The 21,870-nt window shown below is 40.3% G+C and overlaps 1 protein-coding gene across 10 annotated transcripts in view; it reads left to right on the top strand.

The window, feature by feature from the left end:
- Positions 1-21,870, top strand: part of LOC114828773 (complement receptor type 1-like) — a 99,966-nt gene that overhangs the window by 44,776 nt on the left and 33,320 nt on the right. For 5 of the 10 annotated variants that reach the window (XM_034295816.1, XM_034295814.1, XM_034295813.1 and 2 more), the window contains 3 exons: positions 11,152-11,251; positions 17,711-17,784; positions 21,679-21,861. The exons of 1 other annotated variant lie outside the window; for it this stretch is intronic. In XM_034295816.1, coding sequence (XP_034151707.1) covers positions 11,152-11,251; positions 17,711-17,784; positions 21,679-21,861 — 357 coding nt within the window. The remainder of the gene's footprint in view (positions 1-11,151; positions 11,252-17,710; positions 17,785-21,678; positions 21,862-21,870) is intronic. 4 more of the 10 variants (XM_034295818.1, XM_034295817.1, XM_034295819.1 and 1 more) reach the window with 1 other exon arrangement.

Raw genomic sequence — 21,870 nt, 5'->3', positions numbered from 1 at the left:
ATAACAGAAAATAGTTTTATGTTAGGCTTCCTATAACGTAACTACTGGAGGTAGGTTTTATCCAGCAAAGTTTTTGTTTGACCTGAACAAATCCTAAGGCATTATTTGTTTTGATTGTGTCGGGAGTCAAATGTAGGACAGTGTGTGTGCATGGACTTTGCAGAAGTATTTCTCACATGTGCAGCATGGTGTTTGTTTTATAGTCCTTTGGGTGGGCAGAGTTAGCATATCCTCCTCTTGCCTGCCCCACCTGCAGCCTAAGGTGGACCAGGATAAGATTCAGCCCCTGAACAGTTTTCAGAAGCACTGCAGAGGCTGTTGTGTGGGGCAGGCACTCCCTTTGAATGTGTGGGGTTACTAGTGCCTTTGCCAGCTAGTCCAGGAACACCCTCTTGTTCCGCTTTTCAGCCATCCAGGTAGTGTTGATGTTGTTCCCGATCAAGAAGGCATTGCATGAGGACACAGTGATGCAGTGGAAGATGAACAGGGGCCACGATCACTGATCTTAGCCTTTTTGTGCAGTGTGTTCAGGAGGACCACATCCTTGTTCCTCTTTGGGAGGTAAGAAACTGCAGTGCTGGTTGTGAAGTCAAACTGATGAGAAGGTCTCTCTCCCCCTTGTTGCGCGGAGTGTTGGGGAGAGCTCAGGCTACCCTTCTAACTGTGCCAACCAAGGTGATCTCCCTCTTCAGGAGCTACTGGCTGAGTTCATAGGTGAAGAAACTGTCACACGTGACATGGTGCCGCCTCTGTCCATCTGTCATATCATCCACAACCCGCATCCCCAGGTTTTTCTCCGGGTCTCCACTGGTCGGCTTCCCTGTGCAGATTTGCATATTCCAAGTGTAGCTGGATTGTGCGTCACAGGCCACCCATATCTTGATGCCATCCCTTGCTGGCTTGCTAGGCATATACTGCCGGAAAGGACAGCAACCTTTTGATAAAAGAGATTATCAGTAATTAGTATCATTGTCACAGAAAACAATCTCATGAATCAATGATATTACAGCAATACATAAAATGAATTGTGAAAAATCACTTAAAATTCAGATATGAAAATAAAAATGGACCTCTGAATGGACCGGTTGCTCATCCACTGTTACTTCAGGCCCAGGGTTGTAGAGGTGTTGCAGCCGCTCCACCCGCTTCTCCCAGACCTCTCTTATGACTGCCAGTTTGTCCCTCACACGCCTCGCAGGTCTTGACTCACTGTTATCAAATCGTTGCATTCTTAAGAGATTGTGAAAGTCTTCCAGTTTCATCGTTGCCCGGAAAATCGCCCCTTCCACTCTGTATCCCAGAGACTACATGTAGCCTCGTGACCTATACACACCCGCTATGATTAGCAGCCTTATGAAGGCACCCTGTGCAATCTCATCCAGCCTTTCCCAGTTTTCTCCATGATTACGGAAACACTCCAAATGTGTCATTTGATTTATTTTTTTTCGACGGCTGGTGTGATGAACGTTTTGAATGTTGAGGCGATGTCCTGGGCATGAGGAAAACAAATTAAAAATGTATTTCAGATTGTGGGATTTCTTCTTCATCTGAAGATGATGCATCGTGCTCTGGGTTGTATTCTCCATCTTTTTCTTCAGATTCCTCCTCTTCTAAATCATTGTTTTCGTATGATTTAGACAGGTCGCAGACCAGAAAGATCTGCAAAACTGAAATGTGCACTCATGGCTTCAGCAAGGGAACTGGGGGCACAGTCATATGCAGCACCTTTTTACCTCTGACTGCATTCCCCATTAGCATGCAATGCTTTCAAGATCTGTTTAATTTGTCTGAAATGTTATTTATTTTGTGAGTGAACTTAAGTCATGTGTGGGGTCGTGGAGGGGAGATGCTGCACATGCACAATAACATTTTTGTCTGAGTTCAATCAGTACGACACAACCTCAATTTCTTATTGTTGACTACTCTGGAAGTTTCAGATGACTTTCTAATTTTCTGGAAAGGAAATGACAGGTGACAATAAAATCTGATTAATTGAGTTTGATTTCTCTCTGTTGGGTAATAAAATACAACTTTCCTTTGATTTCCTAATAAATAAAAATCCCAAACTAAGAAGGATGAAACTTGGCCACCACAAAACAATCACCCATCAACAGTCCCTTTTCTCATCCCTTAAATAGTGCAGTATTAGGGCCTCTAGTGGAAGGACTGCAAAATTGCATCTATAAAAATTTTAAATACTCTCCAACCCCATGCTGAGCCCCAGAAAGAAAACCCTGCAAAACATACAGAATTTTGATAGTTTTTTGTCTAAACATATAATGAACAAGAAAAGGAAAATGTTAATGAAAACATTTTAAAAAAATAAAAATTGGGGGGTACAGTAACTGAAAAAGTTTGGGAGCTGTAACCTATACGCTCTCTCTCCCACTCAAACAAAACGATTGGAATGACCGATGAATAGATCCAGGGCTATCAGGATCTGGAAAGACCAAATATAATTCACAAATTATGTGTATAGAATATACAACAGTAACAGTAGATCTTGTGTTATTCACCATAAATCCAAGGCTTGTGTGTTGATACACTGCTCCAACAAAATTAAGTGACTCATAATCATCCCACTTTAACACCAATTGAAATAAATTAAACTTCAGGGATATCAATCTGTCCAGTTAGGAAGCATAAAAGTATGTCACCAGTTTTAGTACAAATGAAAGTGACAACAGGTGCACTGGAGAGAGTTTAAATCACAGATAAACTCTAAGAACTAATCAGTCATTTAAAAAACAATGTTCTTAATAGGGACAAATACTGAGTTGTGTGGTGTGGCAATATAATTATATATTTCTATCCATACCAGGAAGTAGACTCACACAATGAGGCATTGTCATAGCGTGACAGACCCTCTAGATCTGCCTCTACGTTAAACTTGAAACCCCAGCATTACGTTTATGTGCACTGTATTTTTGAGAACTGTATAGAAATACTTTATAATATCGTAACATATGCCTGTCCGTTATAAACCCTTTCATGGTTATATTGCATTAGGTAATCATTAGGTAATCATTAGGTAATCATTAGGTAATCAAGTGCCATAATGTGACATAGGAGTTCCAGCAGTGTATGCTACTGCTTTCCGGAGTGCTTGTACCACTACAGGATGGGCGTAGTTCCTTTTAAACGTTCCCTGCACAGTTGACCAGAAGTTATTTTCTATCTTTTGGCTGCTCTCCCAAGCAGTACCAGAATGTTTAACATACATGGACCATGTTGATAGAATTTGTTACCAGATGGTATGTGAATCTGGTATGGGGTAAAATGTTAGGGCAGATCTGATTGAATAATGTATGTTTTGTCATTTTGGCCAGGACATGAGTATATCACATGAGCATATCACACGATATCACATTATTGCTCTGTCCTTCCTAGAACAGAGCCATAATGCATCACACCCACACGTGAGAAAACTTTGAACTGTGTAACCACTGAAAATAATGCTGCATGATGATGAATAAAGGTTTGTTGTACAGTGTTAGTAAATGGGGATTAGGATTTTTTTTATTGTATTTTTACGAATATTATATCTTTATTTGTAAATGACTTATAATGGACTGTGAAATGATTCAATCATCTTTAAACCATTTACAAATGTACAAATGTTACCTTATTAAAACATTTTACCAAAAAATGTAATATCTACACTGATCAGCCATAACATTATGACCACTGACAGGTGAAGTGAATAATACTGATAACCCTGTTATCATGGCTCCTGTCAGTGGTTGGGATATATTAGGCAGCAAGTGAATTTTTTTCTCCAAAAAAGTTAAATATGTTAGAAGCAGGAAAATTGGCCGAGCGTAAAGATCTGAGCAACCTTGACAAAGGCCAAATTGTGATGGCTAGATGACTGGGTCAGAGCATCTCCAAAACTGCAGCCCCTTGTGGGGTGTTCCGAGTCTGCAGTGGTCAGTACCTACCAAAAGTGGTCCAAGGAAGGAAAAGCAGTGAACCAAAGCAGTGAACAGGGGAGCGAAGACTGGCCCGTGTGGTCCAATCCAACAGACGAGCTACTGTAGCTCAAATTGCTGAAAAAGTTAATGCTGGTACTGATAGAAAGGTGTCAGAACACACAGTACATCACAGTTTGTTGCGTATGGGGCTCCATAGCAGTGCGTGAGCACCGCTTACCTGGGGAACACATGGCACCAGGATGCACTATGGGAAGAAGGCAAGCCAGCGGAGGCAGTGTAATGCTTTGGGCAATGTTCTGCTGGCAATCCTTGGGTCCTGCCATTCATGTGGATGTTGCTTTAACACATACCACCTACCTGAGCATTGTTGCAGTCCATGTGCACCCTTTCATGGGAACAGTATTCCCTGATGGTATTGGCCTCTTTCAGCAGGATATTGTGCCCTGCCTCAAAGCAAAAATGGTTCAGGAATGGTTTGAGGAACACAGCGATGAGTCCAAGGTGTTGACTTGGCCTCCAAATTCCCCTGATCTCCATCCAATTGAGCACCTTTGGGATGTGCTGGACAAACATGTCCGATCCTTGGAGGCCCCACGTCGCAACTTACAGGACTTAAAGGATCTGCTGCTAACATCTTGTTACCACAGCACAGATACCACAGCACACCTTCAGAGGTCTAGTGGAGTCCATGCCTTGTTGGGTCAGGGCTGTTTTGGCAGCAATATAAAACAATATTAGGCAGGTGGTCATAATGTTATGGCTTATCGGTGTATATGTAGGCTATTGTGGATAAAATATTCTGTAAGTAATATTTTTGGTCTAACGTTTCCATTAACATTTTTGGTTAGAGTAAAACTATCCATGAGGAAGTGATACTGTTACCCATTAAAATACCAGAGTGTATATAGTATCTTACTGCTTAGAAACATTCATACAGGATATGAATACCATACCCACATATTTGTGAGAATACTGTGTCAGGGCTAAAAGGCTTGGCAGGAAATTATGAAAGGGTCTGACTCATAAAGCTCACATGCTCGATGCCACTATTGCTCTATCAACCCATTGTATATATTTCTATGAATCGAAGAGCGCCCTTTCTCTGACAGAGCAAGCTAAGCCTATTATAGAAAGGAATGTATTACTGCCTGACCCAATGAGGTAATATTAGAAACGAGTAACGGGAAATAGTAGGTGTGGTTGCGGCGTCCGAGAGGAAGATGACGTACGAATTTTAATTATACCGTCGTCGTCATCGTAAACGGTCTAACCAAAACACACCATTTCGCCCGAGGGCGGAGCCTTAAATCACGTCGAAGGGAGACATTTTCCATGGGGTTATCGGGAGGTTGTGCAGAGACATTTTATAAATAATACAACAAACGTATAGTTTTTATTGACACAACATAATTTCTGTAGAATTATTGAAAACATAGCCGATATGTGCTGGTGGCCAGAAAGCCTACTTCTAATTTTAGTTGTCTTTCAATTATTTAATTGCACTTAACTTGAAGAATGTGTACAATACCCATTAGATGGATTAAGAATGTAGTTCAGGTAAAACTTTGAAATGTTAACGTGAGCAAGGAGTTTGGCAGAATAAATCTGAATGTAATATTCAGAAAATTGTAAACGTCAGACATGGATGATTTGAATGTCACATTTCCTTAGACCAAAGGAGCCCGCTTCAAAGATTACTGTACCGAGAACAAGCCACACCCATCCGCTGGCGAAATGCCTTGTTTTTAGACACTTCAGTTCCTGTTAGTAACAGTACAGCCACGACCGGAAGGGAGTGACAAACGTCGACGTACGTGCTAGCTAACAGAATTGCTGTCGAGTCGAGGAAGGTGTACAGACCATTTCAACAATACGGTATTTTTGAATCTGATATTTATTTTATATTGATAACTAATTCTGGCGTGTTACGCCAGCTAGCAGATTTAGCTTTAATAGCCAACGGTATACTTAAGCTAACTACAGTAGCTAACCTTTCTGGCTTTATGTTTACTGTTCAGGTTCCAGAGTTCAGTAACGTTAATTTATGTCAGATGTCTAGCTATCTTAAATAGCACTGTTGTTCTGAATACATTTTCTAAAAACTAATTACCTATAGAATGAACAATAATTCGTGATGTACGGACAGTTTCCCGGACACCTTAACATGATGTAAAACTAAGAGGCCACTGGCCATAATGTTGATTGTATAATAGTGTCGGGACTAACGAATGGTCCACCTGGGTAGCGTCTGTACTGTACTGTAGGAACCAAAACGTATTAGTTAATAACACAACCCGACGCCTGGTTGCGTCGTCCGTTATTTTCAAGGTAATAATGTTATCTATGTTACCACCCATGGCCAGGTAAACCTTGTTTTGTGTGATTAGCGACGTGTATTTCTTTGTCAACATGTGGTATCAACAATTGGATATTAAGAGAAGGTCATCCTCTTAGGTGGATATCCAAGGACACCGAACAGTACAGAGTACAGGACAGGCAATCCAACCAATCCAGGAAATACTGTTTGTTACTGATAAAGACGTCATGCAGGCCTTTAAGGTCTGTTGTGGTACTTTGAAGATATGGATGATCCAGCTGGCCTTGGTTCTCAGTATTCAAGGTAACCCTAACCCTTATGTTCATTTGTTTATTATGATGCAGTTAACTCTTGTGAAAACATGGCTAAGCAGTAAGGATACACTGATATGTTGATGGACTATGCTAATTACAGTCTTTTGGTAGATTCAATCTTAAGCATAAGTTGTCCTTGCTTACCTGGCAGGATGGTATTATTAATTGCATCAATCCATGTGTTTTGCAAATACAATCACATGTGGGCTACAACCACTCCTAACCCACGGATCCTCTTGTTAGATGAATATCCCAAAAATATTTTTTTTATCTGAGCTCTTCACTTTCTCCTCATTTTGCCTTATTTACTTAATTTATAATGGATACTTTTTGCAATCTAAACTCAATAAACCAGAACAGTGCTCTATTGGAGTGGCTTTGGGACAAGTCTGTGAATATCCTTGAGTGGCCCAGTCAACGCATGGACTTCTGAATCCCATTGAGCATCTCTCAATCAATTGGTCTATTGTCTGGTATTGTGTGTAGATTCATGTAAAAGAGGTGATCTATTATAAATCCAGTCTATAACATGACAAATGTGGAGAAAGTGAAGTGGTCTGGTTATATACACTGCTCAAAAAAAAATTACGGCACAAATCACAGTATTACACCAAGTCAGTTGAACTTCAGGGATATCAGTATGTCCAGTTAGGAAACAAGCAATTGTGAATCAATGTCACCTGTTTTGGTGCAAATGAAAGTGACACCAGGTGCACTGGAGAGGCAACAGCAAGACAACCCCCAAAGAGGAAATGGTTTTGCAGGTGGTGGCCACAGACAATTGCTCTCTCCTTATCCTTCCTGACGGATTCTTCTATATTTTTGTACTGTTCTAGTATCGTTGTCACTACTGGTAGCATGAGCCCATTCAGGTTGCACAGGTAGTCCTGCTTCTCCAGAAGGTTTGCTGTATCTCCCAGTCATTCTAAAGAGCATGGAAGAGATACCAGGAGTCAGGCCATTACACAAGGAGAGCAGGACAGTGCAGTAGAAGCATCAACCCAGCAGCAGGACCGGTATCTGGTCCTTTGTGTGGGGAGCTACAGGAGGAGCACTGTCAAAGCCCTACAAAATGACCGCAAGCTGGCTACCGGTGGGTGTTTTTCTGACCAAACTGTCAGAAACAGACTCCATGCAGGTGGCATGAGGGCCCGACATCCTCTAGTGGGACCTGTGTTCAAAGCCCAGCACTGTGCAGCTTGATTGTTATATTCGCCAGAGAGCACCAGAATTGGCAGGTCCGCCATTGGTGCCCCATTCTCTTCACAGATGAGAGCAGGTTCACACTGAGCACACGTGAAAGAGTCTGGAGCATCCATGAGGAACGTTATGCTACCTGCAACATCATCCATCATGACCATTTTGGTGGTGGGTCAGTGATGGTCTGGGGAGGCATATCCTCGGTGGCTTGCACAGACCTCCATGTGCTAACAGTATCTTGACTGCTTTTAGGAACCGGGATTAAATCCTCAGACCCATTGTCAGATCTTACACTCGTGTGGTGGGCCCTCGGTTCCTCTGGGTGCAGGAAAATTCCCTGCCTTATGTGGCCAGTGTGTGTAGGCTGTTCCTGGATGACGAAGGCATTGATGCCATTGACTGGACCTCACGTTCCCCAGACCTGAATCCAATTGAGAACCTCTGGGATATTATGTATCGGAGCATCTGACTCCCACCAAGTAGGGCCACAGATATCCAGGAGCTCACTGATGCCCTGATCCAGGTCTGGGAGGAGATGCCCCAGGACACCATCCGCCATCTCATCAGGAGCATGACCAGGCGTTGTTGGGAGTGCATACAGGCACTTGTTGGCCATACACACTACTGAGTCACATTATGAGTTGCTATTTCAATTGTTTACTTTGATTTTTGGTGCGTGTTTGAATCCAGCCCTCAATCGGTGGATGATTTTTGCTTATATTGACCGTTATGTCATTTTGTTCTCAACGAATTACGCAATGTACAGTAAAGATTTTGATCTTAAATATTTCCTTCATTAAGACCTGATGTGTGATAAAGGTGTGCACTTAATTTCTTTGAGCAGTGTATATAATAAACATCTGCTTTTGCATTCTCAGTTTGCCACAACTGACTACTTGTCTGTACAATAACTTTTTTTATTGTAATGTGTTTCTGTGTGTGTCTGCCTTGGTTATTAATGTAATGTCTATTTTCTCTTCCCATTTTTCAGCTCAGGACTGCTCCAGACCAACAGGAGGGCCCAACATGGTTTTGTCTGATTCCTTCATTAATCGAGATACATTTACAAATGGCGAACAAGTGTCTTTTGTGTGTTCCACTGGATATGTCTCTGCAGGAGGGTCTAGATTGATCACCTGTACAGATGGCGTGTGGAGTGAAGTGAAAATGGAATGCAAAAGTAATTCCAGTATTTGTGAATTTATAATTTCTTTGCTAAACTGTCAGGTAATGTTTCTCAGGATTTTAGCTACCCACTGCTCACAAATTGATACAGATGCAGATATAGATATACAGTTGTGCTCAAGTTTGCATATTCTTGGAGAGTTGGTAATATATGTACCATTTGTAAAGAAGCAGGTAAAACATGTCTTATTTCTTATGGGATTCACATTTAACTGTAGGTTATAACAGAATAGCACAATCATAAAACCAACATGGCAACAAAGAAAAAAATTTATCTGACCCCTGTTCAAAAGTCTTCATACACTTAGTTCTTAATACTGTGTGTTGCCCCCTTTAACATCAATGACAGCGTGCAGTCTTTTGTAATATTTAGACCCTGGATTCTTGCAGGTGGTATAGATGCCCATTGATCTTGGCAAAATGCCTCCAGGTCATGCAAAGTCTTTGTTTGTCTTGCATGAACCGCATGTTTGAGATCTCCCCAAAGTGGCTACATGATATTAAGGTCAGGAGACTGTAATGGCCACTCCAGAACCTTCACCCTTTTCTGCTGTAACCACTGGAGGGTCAACTTGGCCTTGTGCTTAGGGTCATTGTCGTGCTGGAAAGTCCTAGAGCGTCTCATGCGCAGCTTTCGTGCAGAAGAATGCAAATTGTCTGCCAATATTTTCTGATAACATGCTGCATTCATCTTGCCATCAATTTTCACAAGATTCCCTGTCCCTTTAGACCTCACATTCTCCCAGAACATCAGTGAGCCACCACAATGCTTCACATTGGGGATGGTATTCTGTTCACTATAGGTCTTGTTGACCCCTCTCCAAACATAGTGCTTATGGTTGTTACCATGAAGCTCTATTTTTGTCTCATCACTCCAAATTACAGTGTGCCAGTTGCTGTGAGGCGTGTCAAGGGGATGTTTGGCATATTGTAACAGGACTTGTTTGTGGCATTGGCGCAGTAAAGGCTTCTTCGTGGCAACTCGACCATGCAGCAAATTTTTCTTCAAGTATCGTCAGATTGTGCTCCTTGAAACAACCACACCACCTTTTTCCAGAGCAGCCTGTATTTCTCTTGAGGTTACCTGTGGGTTTTTCTTTGTATCCCGAATAATTCTTCTGGCAGTTTTGGCTGAAATCTTTCTTGGCCTACCTGACCTTGGCTTGGTATCAAGAGATCCATGAATTTTCCACTTCCTAATAAGTGATTTAACAGTACTGACTGGCATTTGCAAGGCTTTGGATATCTTTCTATATCCTTTTCCATCTGTATAAAGTTCCATTACCTTGTTACGCAGGTCTTTTGACAGTTCTTTTCTGCTCCCCATGGCTCAGTATCTAGCCTGCTCAGTGCATCCATGCGAGAGCTAACAAACTCATTGACTATTTATACAGAGACACTAATTGACATTTAAAAAGCCACCTTTAATTGCAATTTTCATCTGTGTGTATCAACTTGTATGTCTGTAACAAGGCCAAACATTTAAGGTTATGTAAACTTTTTATCAGGGCCATTTGGGTGATTTCTGTTATCATTATAATTTCTCTTATCATAGCCAAACAACTATGTGATAATATATGGCTTTTTTTGCATGATCTGTCATATTTTAAAAATCAATGCCAAAATTTCACAATTTCTGCCCGGGTATGCATACATATGAGCACAACTGTACATCCATAATATTTCTTCCCATCTAAAATATGTATACTTTTTTTTAAAGAATACTTTATGGAACTATTTTTAACATTACGTTTTCTTTTTGGCTCTTGTGGGAATTCAACCTACAACCTGGCAGCTAGCTTCTGAATATCTATAATTGTGTCTTTATTTTCTCACTTAAAATTGTAACCTTAACGGAACAAAAACACAATTTTTTGCCACATTCCAAAAGTTAGGGAGACAACATATTGTGATATATTCAACAAAAGTGCAGGTGTGTCTGAATTTGCTTCAATCTGTTTTTATTCCCATCCATAAATCTCTGAACAGTTGAAATATGTTGAATCAGAACCTAGAATCCGGGCCTGTTTGTTTTAAAATTTGACTACTTGCCACTCTGTCACATTACGTTATATGCCTTCTTGGTATTTGGATATGGATTGGAATGTTGGCATAAAACAGCTCTGTATTTCACACTACACTTGATGTTCTGCGTCCATGAAAGTGTGACTGGTTTTCTGTTTTTTTTATTTTATTTCAGTAAGGTCGTGTGGCTCCCCAGGAGAAATTCTGAACGGGCATTTTGAATTTCCTGACGGGATTGAATTTGGTGCCATAGTTCATACCAAATGTGACGTTGGGTAAGTACAGGGCTTTGCTTTCTAAATCTATTAAAAACAAGAAAAGGAACCAGCCCACAATTTTCCCAGCCTGTGATTAGAAGAGTTGAATGTTGTTACCCCTGGCTGTATTCGATCTACGGTTTCATATGTGGCAGACTGTGTCTTTAACCACTACGCTCTTTAAACAGCGAGTGTTGTTGCATGTGATACGTGTGTAGAGATGTGGTGTCTGTTTACTTCTGCGTTTTAAATCAATTGGTCGAAACTCCACAGATCTTGAATCTAGTTCCATACGTTAGCTAACATCCAAACAAACAGCAGGTTAACAGGGTCGTTACACTACATTTAACACATTAAATTTGAGATTGCTCTAGATGGCTAGCTAATAGCTATAAAGTAATGAAAAAAACAAGTTTAATAATAGTTTGAAAACATGTACCTCTCAAAACATTGACAACAATTCGAATATGATCATATTTAAGACATATTTAAAGATTTTAAAAGTGGGTGTTAAACACGTAAAATTCAGACAATGCCAATGACAGAATATGGAATGCAGATTGCCTCATAGCTCAAAAACTATTTAATATTCCACAGAGAAAGCAATGTAGGAAATGTCCAGGAGAATGTGTAGAGTAAGACAAACCTGTCTAATCACGGGGAACGGTGTGCTACATCAAGCAACACAATATTTCCACACCCTCTTTTTCCACAATGTAACTTAATGGATATGAAATACATAATGGATATGAAATATACTCATACAGAAAAAACGATTCTATACGCTGCCATTTTACTCCACCCATCCCATGCAACTCAATGGATATGAAATACATATTGCCGTGTACAGAAAAAACGATTCTATGCGCCGCAGTGAATGTATTGTAGGAAATGTTCAGGAGACTCTATAGATTGATTATATGCAAAACGATTTGCAATTGTTGTTGGTGTTTTACTCCACCCACCCCATTGGCCATAATGTAACTCAATGCATATGAAATATATATTGGCCTATAAAAAAAAACTGTTCTATACGCCGCAGTGAATGTTTTGTAGGAAATGTTCAGGAGTGTGGATAGAGTAATTATATGCAAAGAAATCAAGGGGCACTGTGTATTTGCAATTGTTGCTGGTGTTTTACTCCGCCCATCCCATTGGCCACAATGCAACTCAATGGATATGAAATATATATTGGCCTATTAAAAAAAAACTTTTCTATACGCCACGGTGAATGTTTTGTAGGAAATGTTCAGGAGTGTGGATAGAGTAATTATATGCAAAGAAATCAAGGGGCACTGTGTATTTGCAATTGTTGCTGGTGTTTTACTCCGCCCATCCCATTGGCCACAATGCAACTCAATGGATATGAAATATATATTGCTCTATAAATAAAAATCTGTTCTATATGCCGCAGTGAATTATTTGTAGGAAATGTTCAGGAGTGTGGATAGAGTAATTATATGCAAAGAAATCAAGGGGCACTGTGTATTTGCAATTGTTGCTGGTGTTTTACTCCGCCCATCCCATTGGCCACAATGCAACTCAATGGATATGAAATATATATTGCTCTATAAATAAAAATCTGTTCTATATGCCGCAGTGAATTAATTGTAGGAAATGTTCAGGAGACTCTATAGATTGATAATATGCAAAGAAATCAAGGGGCACTGTGTATTTGCAATTGTTGCTGGCATTTTACTCCACCCATACCATTGGCCACATTCCAAATTGCTGAATAGCCTTTTGATCCATTATTCCTTTTGTTAATGGAGGTAATTATCACCACTTGGTGATTACTTAACAATTCAGCCAATGATCTAATGTAGTTGTCAATTACTTATAGTAACTGGCCATTAGCCTGCTGTATCACCTTTAGAGATGTAGATGTAGGATTTAAAAAATATCAAATTAATGTTTAATGTGTGAATGTGATACTGAAAAGAAAGGGTATGTTTGCATACTTTCTCTGTAAGAAATGTTGTTGTTGTTCCAGTTTTTAGCTCCATCAGAACAGTACCAAATGTCTTTACTACTGAAAACACCAACATGTAATCACAGTGGGGCAAAACGGTATTTAGTCAGCCACCAATTGTGCAAGTTCTCCCACTTAGAAAGATAAGAGAGGCCTGTAATTTACATCATAGGTACACTTCAACTATGAGAGACAGAATGAGAAAAAGAAAATCAGAAAATTACATTGTAGGATTTTTAATGAATTTATTGGTAAATTCCTCTGTAAAATAAGTATTTGGTCACCTAAAACAAGCAAGATTTCTGGCACCTGTTTGAACTTGTTATCCGTATAAAAGACACCTGTCCACAACCTCAAACAGACACACTCCAAACTCCACTATGGCCAAGACCATAGAGCTGTCAAAGGACACCAGAAACAAAATTGTAGACCTGCACCAGGGTGGGAAGACTGAATCTGCAATAGGTATGCAGCTTGGTATGAGGAAATCAACTGTGGGAGCAATTATAAGAAAATGGAAGACATACAAGACGACTGATAATCTCCCTCGATCTGGGGCTCCATGCAAGATCTCACCCCGTGGGGTCAAAATGATCACAAGGACGGTGAGCAAAAATCCCAGAACCACACGGTGGGACCTAGTGAATGACCTGCAGAGAGCTGGGACCAAAGTCACAAAGGCTACCATCAGTAACACACTACGCCGCCAGGGACTCAAATCCTGCAGTACCAGACGTGTCCCCCTGAATGGGGCCATGTATCATGAGATTTTGAGTGAAAACTTCCTTCCATCAGCAAGGGCATTGAAGATGAAACATGGCTGGGTCTTTCAGCATGACAATGATCCCAAACACACTGCCCGGGCAACGAAGGAGTGGTTTCGTAAGAAGCATTTCAAGGTCCTGGTGTGGCCTAGCCAGTCACCAGATCTCAACCCCATAGAAAATCTTTGTATGTAGTTGAAAGTCTGTGTTGCCCAGTGACAATTAAATGAACTTGTGCTATAGTTATCCCAATCGTCCTTTCAGTTGCCAGGTAGCATCTCGTTCACAAATCTCTCATTTGATAGGCCTGTAATATATAACCAGGTTAGTAGGACCAACCCCATTTGCAGACAGTCCTTGTTTGGACTCAGCTTGGATCAGCTTACATTTGTACTGAATCACTGTTAAATATTTTTAAGAGGTTTCTTCATCAGGTTGGCAATTTCTTCTCAATTTGTTGGTTTTGCTGTTTGATTCATGTTGGTATGCATATGTTGTTAATTTCATTTGCCTGAGCAAAATTCTGATTGATTGAATGATTTTTATAGCCAAATGTAGAGGCAGAAAATCAATACACACAGCTTCTCCTTATTGGCTTATTTAGATTATTTACAATAAAACTCTTAAAAAGTATTCATAGCAATATTCCCAGAGAGGTCTTTAAAGCACCATGGACATCTCTATGTTAACAAATTTATAGCATATGTCTGCCCTGAATGTTGGTCGCGTAGGGCCAAAACCCAGGTCTTCATTCTCACATTACTGACTTATTTTGACCGGGGATACCATCTGAGTACAGTTGAGTTGGTCTGAGTGCTAACTTCCTCTAAGAAACAAAACAAAATATAAAACGTAATTATTGGGATAAATCTCTAACTTTCTTTCCTTATAGTTTGCCCTGGTCATTGGTAATTCTCATCTCTGTGCCTTAGTAGATAACATTGTCCCCATGCCAAATCAGGCTGATTCCACTGGTCGATCTACCATGGCTTTTGGCTTCATGTCCACTCCTGGAGCAAGAGTTTCACATCTGATGGCAGATGTTCGTGGGGAGGTGTTACCCAGAGGCCTCGTCCCAGTCATAGTATGTCTGATCATTCCTAGTAACAACCTTGATGCCAGCCCATCCATCTCCCTGGCAATTACCAAGAACTACTGGCCCTGGAGTATAAAACCCAAGCATGGGATCTGGATGTAACTTACGGATGGCAAGATGTCCAGGGCCTTCCGGGCCCTATGAGCAGTGGCCGAAAAGATTCATTAGAGCAATGATTTTGAGACGCCAATTATGGCTACCCTGATCAAGGATACTTTGAAAAACACCCCCAAAACATAATGTTTCCACCTCCATGTTTGACGGTGGGGATGGTGTTCTTGGGGTCATAGGCAACATTCCTCCTCCTCCAAACACAGCAAGTTGAGTTGATGCCAAAGAGCTCGATTTTGGTCTCATCTGATCACAACGCATTCACCCAGTTCTCCTCTGAATCATTCAGATGTTCATTGGCAAACTTCAGACGGCCTGTGCATGTGCTTTCTTGAGCAGGGGGATTGGTTATGATTTGACTTATTTTGCTAATCTAAAAGGTATAAAACTGTAAATGGTCTTTTGGACTCACCTACATCTCTGAAGGTGGTACAACAGGCTAATGACCAGTTTATATATGTCATTGACAACTACATTAGATCATTGGCTGAATTGTTAGGTATCACCAAGTGGTGATAATCACTTATGGGTGGAGTAAAACACCAGCAACAATTGCAAATACACAATGCCCCTTGATTTCTTTGCATATAATCACTGTATAGAGTCTCCTGAACATTTCCTACCATTCATTCACTGCGGCATATAGAACAGATTTTTATTTATAGAGCAATATATATTTCATATCCATTGAGTTGCATTGTGGCCAATGGGGTGGGCGGAGTAAAACACCAGCAGCAATTGCAAATACACAGTGCCCCTTGATTTCTTTGCATATAATCACTGTATAGAGTCTCCTGAACATTTCCTACAATACATTCACTGCGGCATATAGAACAGTTTATTTTTTTATAGCCCAATATATATTTCATATGCATTGAGTTACATTGTGGCCAATAGGATCTAGGATGGGTTGAGTAAAACACCAGCAACAATTGCAAATACACAGTGCCCCTTGATTTCTTTGCATATAATTATTCTATCCACTCTCCTGAACATTTCCTACAATACATTCTTACCATATACACTAAGCAAAGTGTCAAAATCGATACATTTAGTATTATTAAAATCGCGTTTTACCCCGGACTTTATTTTGAAGGCAAAATCCGAAAACCGGAAGTCTTATTGTTGCTACGGAATTTCTAATGTTGCCAGCATGACTCTAATCCAAATAGCTAACCACTACGCCAGTGGTTCCCAACTATGGTCCTCAAGTACCCCCAACAGTACACATTTTCATTGTAGCCCCAGCCAAGCACAGCTGATTCAATTTGTCAACTAATTATCAGGCTCTCATTGAGTTGAATTGGGTGTGCTTGTTCAGGGCTACAACAAAAATGTGTCCTGTTAGGGGTACTCGAGGACCGGAGTTGGGAACCACTGCACTACGCTATGTGAACTACACTATGTATATCAAAAGCAAAATATGCTCCTTGTCGGTGCAGTTCATCCATTGCAATAAAACCGTAAACCGTTTTATTTTAGGCTTACTATAATGTAGTGTTAAGAATTTACGTGTATCAGAATCTCTGAAGAAGGACGAGGCTTCGGTCCGAATGAGAATTTAACACAAAGATTTATTAATAGGAAATGATAAGTCAAAATACATGAAATACACTGCAGCGGTCAAATACTTGTTGTAACCACAGCTTCCACAAATATTCGCCCCGAATCAAAATTAACCATTGCTTTCTCCTGCCACAGGGGCGGTTACTTTTCATTCTTGTGAGTAAAACCCATCCTTATTGGCTCTTCGTTGGCATGGTGACATGTTGGACGAATCTCGTTATCTTCGCTATCCAATGAGGAAGGACATGCTGTAAACTTTTCCCTTTGGGGTTATTTTCGGTCACAGATCAACAGGTTCTAGCATACAGATGTGAAATCTTAAGGTTACCGGAATTAGCATTCTATTGTCCTAACCTAGACTAGAACATCAGGGGGCTGGAGACAGAAGGTTTCTCCTATATGTTAATTGCTGGGTTCTAATGCTGTCTCTCTTACCAAGACAGGAGAAAAGTCTGAGTGAGTGTGGCTGAGTGTAAGACAAAAGACAGTCTTTACCTATTCTTCCCAGAGATAAGGTGTGAGGAAGTTATACCTGGCTGCAACATACAATTTAATTAAACAAAAACATAAAAATACATGTTTATTAAATCAGCATTATAGAAACTTCATTTATCTCAACAGTAGCTACTGAAGCTTGTAGCCAGGGAAGTTTAAGTCTATCCTGAACTAATCCTAATGCCTAATTTTTGTCCGTTGCGAGGATCGAATGTCGGTCACTTACATGGCAGTCTGCATCCCTAACTACTATGTTATTTAACAATGGGTGGTCACTCACTCACTCAATAAGAGACCTTTGCTCTTATTGGCCGGCTCCACTTACGCGGTCCTGGAAAAAGTTAAATCCCTTTCTGTTTACGATTTGTCATAACTATCTTGATCAACATTTGAGCTGTGAACATTCTGTAGTAATATTTGCTGTCCTAAAAGAAATGGTCCAAATACTGTCATTGTTTATATCTCTTTTTCAGCTATATTCTTGTGGGCAGCGGTGTAAGGACCTGTATGTCCCAAGGCTGGAGTGGCAGAGTTCCTATATGTGAAGGTTGGTCATTTAAAGGAGCATGTTGAGTTTAAACAACAAGGCACCTCCAGTGTTATGGATCTTACATTTCAACACAGATCACAACTTTTGTCTCACAAGCTAGGGGTCCATCCAATTGGCAAAACATTGTGCATCCTGCATGCTTTTTATGTTGAATAATATTGTGAACACTAACTTATCGCTATTTCTGCTGCAACCTGATGGTACTTTTGTTGTATCACTAATTCTACATATTGCCCCTACATTGTGCTGTTTTGTGACAATGGGCCCATTCTTTTGATAAATAGGCCTATTGCTGAATATAGTCTAAACATTATGGGTGGAGAAGATTTCATTTTATATTTATTATTTATTCATATAATTGCATGAGGTGTGAGCATAGAGCAATTGGCAGGAATAAAGCTACATATCATCACATATATATTTTTCTCTGCTTACCTGAAGCTCTTCTCCTGGAAGTGGGATGTTATATTTTAGGCAATATTAATAAAAAATTAAAGCTGCAAGCAGCATTTATCGGGGTTCAAGCTGTTAAGGCCTTTAAGCACCCAAACATCAAAAGACATTACGTTTTATTTAGCAAGCATTTAACCACTGAAATAATAAATGGAAAAGTCCATTCACAGCCAATTCAGGCATTGTAGCATTGGAAATGTACGTTTTTCAAAGCTTTTTGACAGTTATAGTTGCACCTATTGTCTGATCTCCACAAAACTCTGCATGCTTCTTCACTATGTTATGACACATATGCTCATCTATTTTTGTGAAGTTTGGGGTTTTTCTATGGGATTTATTGGCTTTTGAGTGTATTTTGTCCTGCCACTTGAATAAATTATCCTGTTACAGCCAGGCAAATGGAAAAAATCAACTTTTTTTTAATAATTATTGATCTAGAGAGTCCAGAGAATCATCGTAGACCAAATTGGTTCCGAAAGGCCGCAAGTCCAGGTACTAGTTCGCGAAAGTAGGTTTTTAACATATTCGTGAATATTAAATGAACAGTTTGATTGACAGTAGTGGTTCTTGAGGCAAAGTTTTTCAGCATGAGGAGATCTATCAAGTGATATGCATTTTTTTACGAAATTTGTAACAACACGTGATTAGAGAGCCTTAAAACTCGTTAGCGCCAACTAGTGGCCGATTTCTTTCAAAATTCTTACAGACCTCTAGGACCTTGTGCCAAACATGCCCACCAAGTTTCGTTCTGATCAGAGTATGTCAACCTGGTTTAATAGGTGCTCAAATCTCATTGGCCAATGGCGGCCATGTTTTTTGAGATACGCCAATATCCTCTTAGGCATACATGGCCCCTTGGGCAAAGACACTGCATACCAAATTTCAAGTAATTTGGACAAACGGTCAGGTGTCTATACCTTTTTCGTATTATTTTTCGTATTATAGCGCCACCATGTGGCCAATCGACGCAGTTTTTTTACTGTGACCTCAGACTGACTCCTAACACATGTATACCAAGGTTGGTGAAATTTACTTGACTACTTCTTGAGTTATAGCCTTTTTAGTAAAATAGGCTCCTCCCACAACTTTAATTTTGCGCCCCCTAGCGACCATGAATCGAAATTTAAACTTTTTTTTGATAATTATTGATTTTCAGACTCCATAGAACATTTCTACACTGGTTTGGTTCCGATCGGGCGAAAATCCAGGGACTAGTTCGCAAAAGTAGGTTTTTGACAAAATTCAAAATGGCGGAAAATCTATCATGGCGGAAATGAAATCGGAGATATTCGTTTTGTTCGTCTTGAGCCAAGGATTACAGGGATATAAGACACTTGAGTCTACGATATACGGTCTAGGAGTTATGACCACTTTTGCGCTTTAGGTCGCTATAGCGCCACCTATGGGCCAATCGGGCTCATATTTTGATAACCTCTCCTCGATTTTTGTACTACCATATGCCAAAGTTTCAAAGCTCCAGCTCTTACGGTTTGGGCTGCACGATGCGTTTTACGGCAGAAGAATAATAATAAAAATCTGTACAACAATAGGGTTTCAGCACTTCGTGCTTGAACCCCTAATAATAACAATAGGGTTTCAGCACTTCGTGCTTGAACCCCTAATAAATAACTGAAAATATTGGGAATAGACTATTCGAACTTTAAAAAGGTAACTCTATGTCTGTTCTTTTGTTGGGTTGTCAAGATGTGATTTCAGAACAGAGGCTTACTTTGAGGCTTAACTTTGTAAAGCTAAACACATCATATTTGTCTGAACTTTTGATTATTTTAGTGTACAACTGTTGATTCTCATTATTATTTCACAAACAACATTCAGAAATCAAAATACATTAAGCCTATTTGTTTATTGTATGTTTGATCCTGAAAGAGAGGGAAATTACACTGTATGCCCATTTAAAGTGCTGCTTGATGCACTCTGCTCTTTATAAAAATCTACATCACACTCTACCATTTGGTTAATATTCTATACTTCTATATTTGATATGCTTGGGCTGATTAATAAAAAGCTGTAAATGTCTTGGTTTCGCTCCTGTAGCCTACCGCTCAGTCATGAGTATGGTTGGTTCATTTAAAATATCTCAATATGGGACAAGAGGATTATTTTAATTTATCCCAACAGTGTACTCTGTAAAAAAGAATCCCATAATTTGACAGTAAAAACCTGGCAGCACGGATGCTCAATAAATACAAAAAGTCAAAATGCGGGACATCACCCTTTGATCACAGTTGCCACCTACGTAGTTCCCTTTCCTGATGAAAGGATTCTGTCAGGAAAGGGTGCTACGCTGCTGGCAATACTCAGCCCTCATTCTGGGGGGGTTGCGGTTGGTGGGTGTCCCTTTGGTTGATGCCTGGCAATGTGGGTGGATTGATTTCCTGCCTGTTGGGCCCTGTCCGGGGCCTTCCCCGGGTAGGGCCACAGTGTCACCGGACCCTCCCGCCTCAGTTCCAAGGTGTTACGCTGCTATACTATTGTGCTGGGAAATATGAGGAATGCAATTTCTAACTTTTCCCAGTTTTAAACTTTAGGAGGACATGAGGTCCTGGTCCACACCTGCGGAGTACCTGGTTTGGGGGGCCCGTTGCTGTCCCTGTCCTTGTCCACCTGGTCATACTTTTGATGTAGTCTAAAATCAAATAGACTCTGGATTTAGCCCAGAGAAATTTATTAATTATTCCAATTGGACTCTTAATATCTCACCCGGTACAGCCAGAAGAGGACTGGTCACCCCTCTGAGCCTGGGTCCTCTCTAAGTTTCTTCCTAAAATTCGGCCTTCTTAGGGAGTTTTTCCTAGCCACTGAAATTCAACACCACTGTTGTTTGCTCCTTGGGGTTTAAGGCCGGGTGTTTCTGTAAAGCACTTTGGGACAACTGCTGTTGTAAAAAGGGCTTTATCAATACATTTGATTGATTGATACATAACAAGATACCGTGAGGCAATTGAGATTTTCATCTGTTTAACACGATGAAAAAAGATTGTTGCCTCAAGGGTTGTTCATCTAGATCATCTCAAATCATAACCTACGAGGTTCGGGCCTGCTGGTTTTGTGTTCTACTTCATTTATTCCACCCCGGGTCTCAATATGTCCCTGATAAAAAATTGGAGTGGAACTGGCTTTGAGGTCTTGATTTTAGTACCTCTGATCTAGATAAGTGTAGTCTTGATAGGCTGTAAATGTTTCAGGTAATCTTTGATTGCGTTGATGGTCAATAGCTGAGTATCAGGCCATTTAAAGACTTTTTAGCAAATTGAATAATACATTCATTGTCAATGATGTAGACTCAATATGGTAGATTGCAGTCAACCAAGAGCTAAATGGGACTGCAGATTAACCTCATGAATGTGTGTGTTACAGTCATTGTGACAGCCCTGTTCTTTCACAACTGTTTAAAGCTGATGTTGTTCTCTCCTGCAGCGGTGATGTGTGGACCGCCCCCAGACATTCTCAACGGTGGACTGGTAACCCCACCAGGAGAAGAGTACAAATTTGGAGACGTCGTGGTATATACTTGTCAAAAGGAATTCACAATGAATGGAACTTCATCTATACGCTGCTCTGAAAATGGAGAATTCCAGCCATCTCCTCCTACCTGCATAAGTATGTCTA

Source organism: Esox lucius, chromosome 12 (assembly GCF_011004845.1).
Source record: "Esox lucius isolate fEsoLuc1 chromosome 12, fEsoLuc1.pri, whole genome shotgun sequence".
NCBI classification, from domain to species: Eukaryota; Metazoa; Chordata; class Actinopteri; order Esociformes; family Esocidae; genus Esox; species Esox lucius.
The sequence above is the reverse complement of the archived record's forward strand: the minus strand, read 5'-3'. Positions and strand labels throughout refer to the sequence as shown.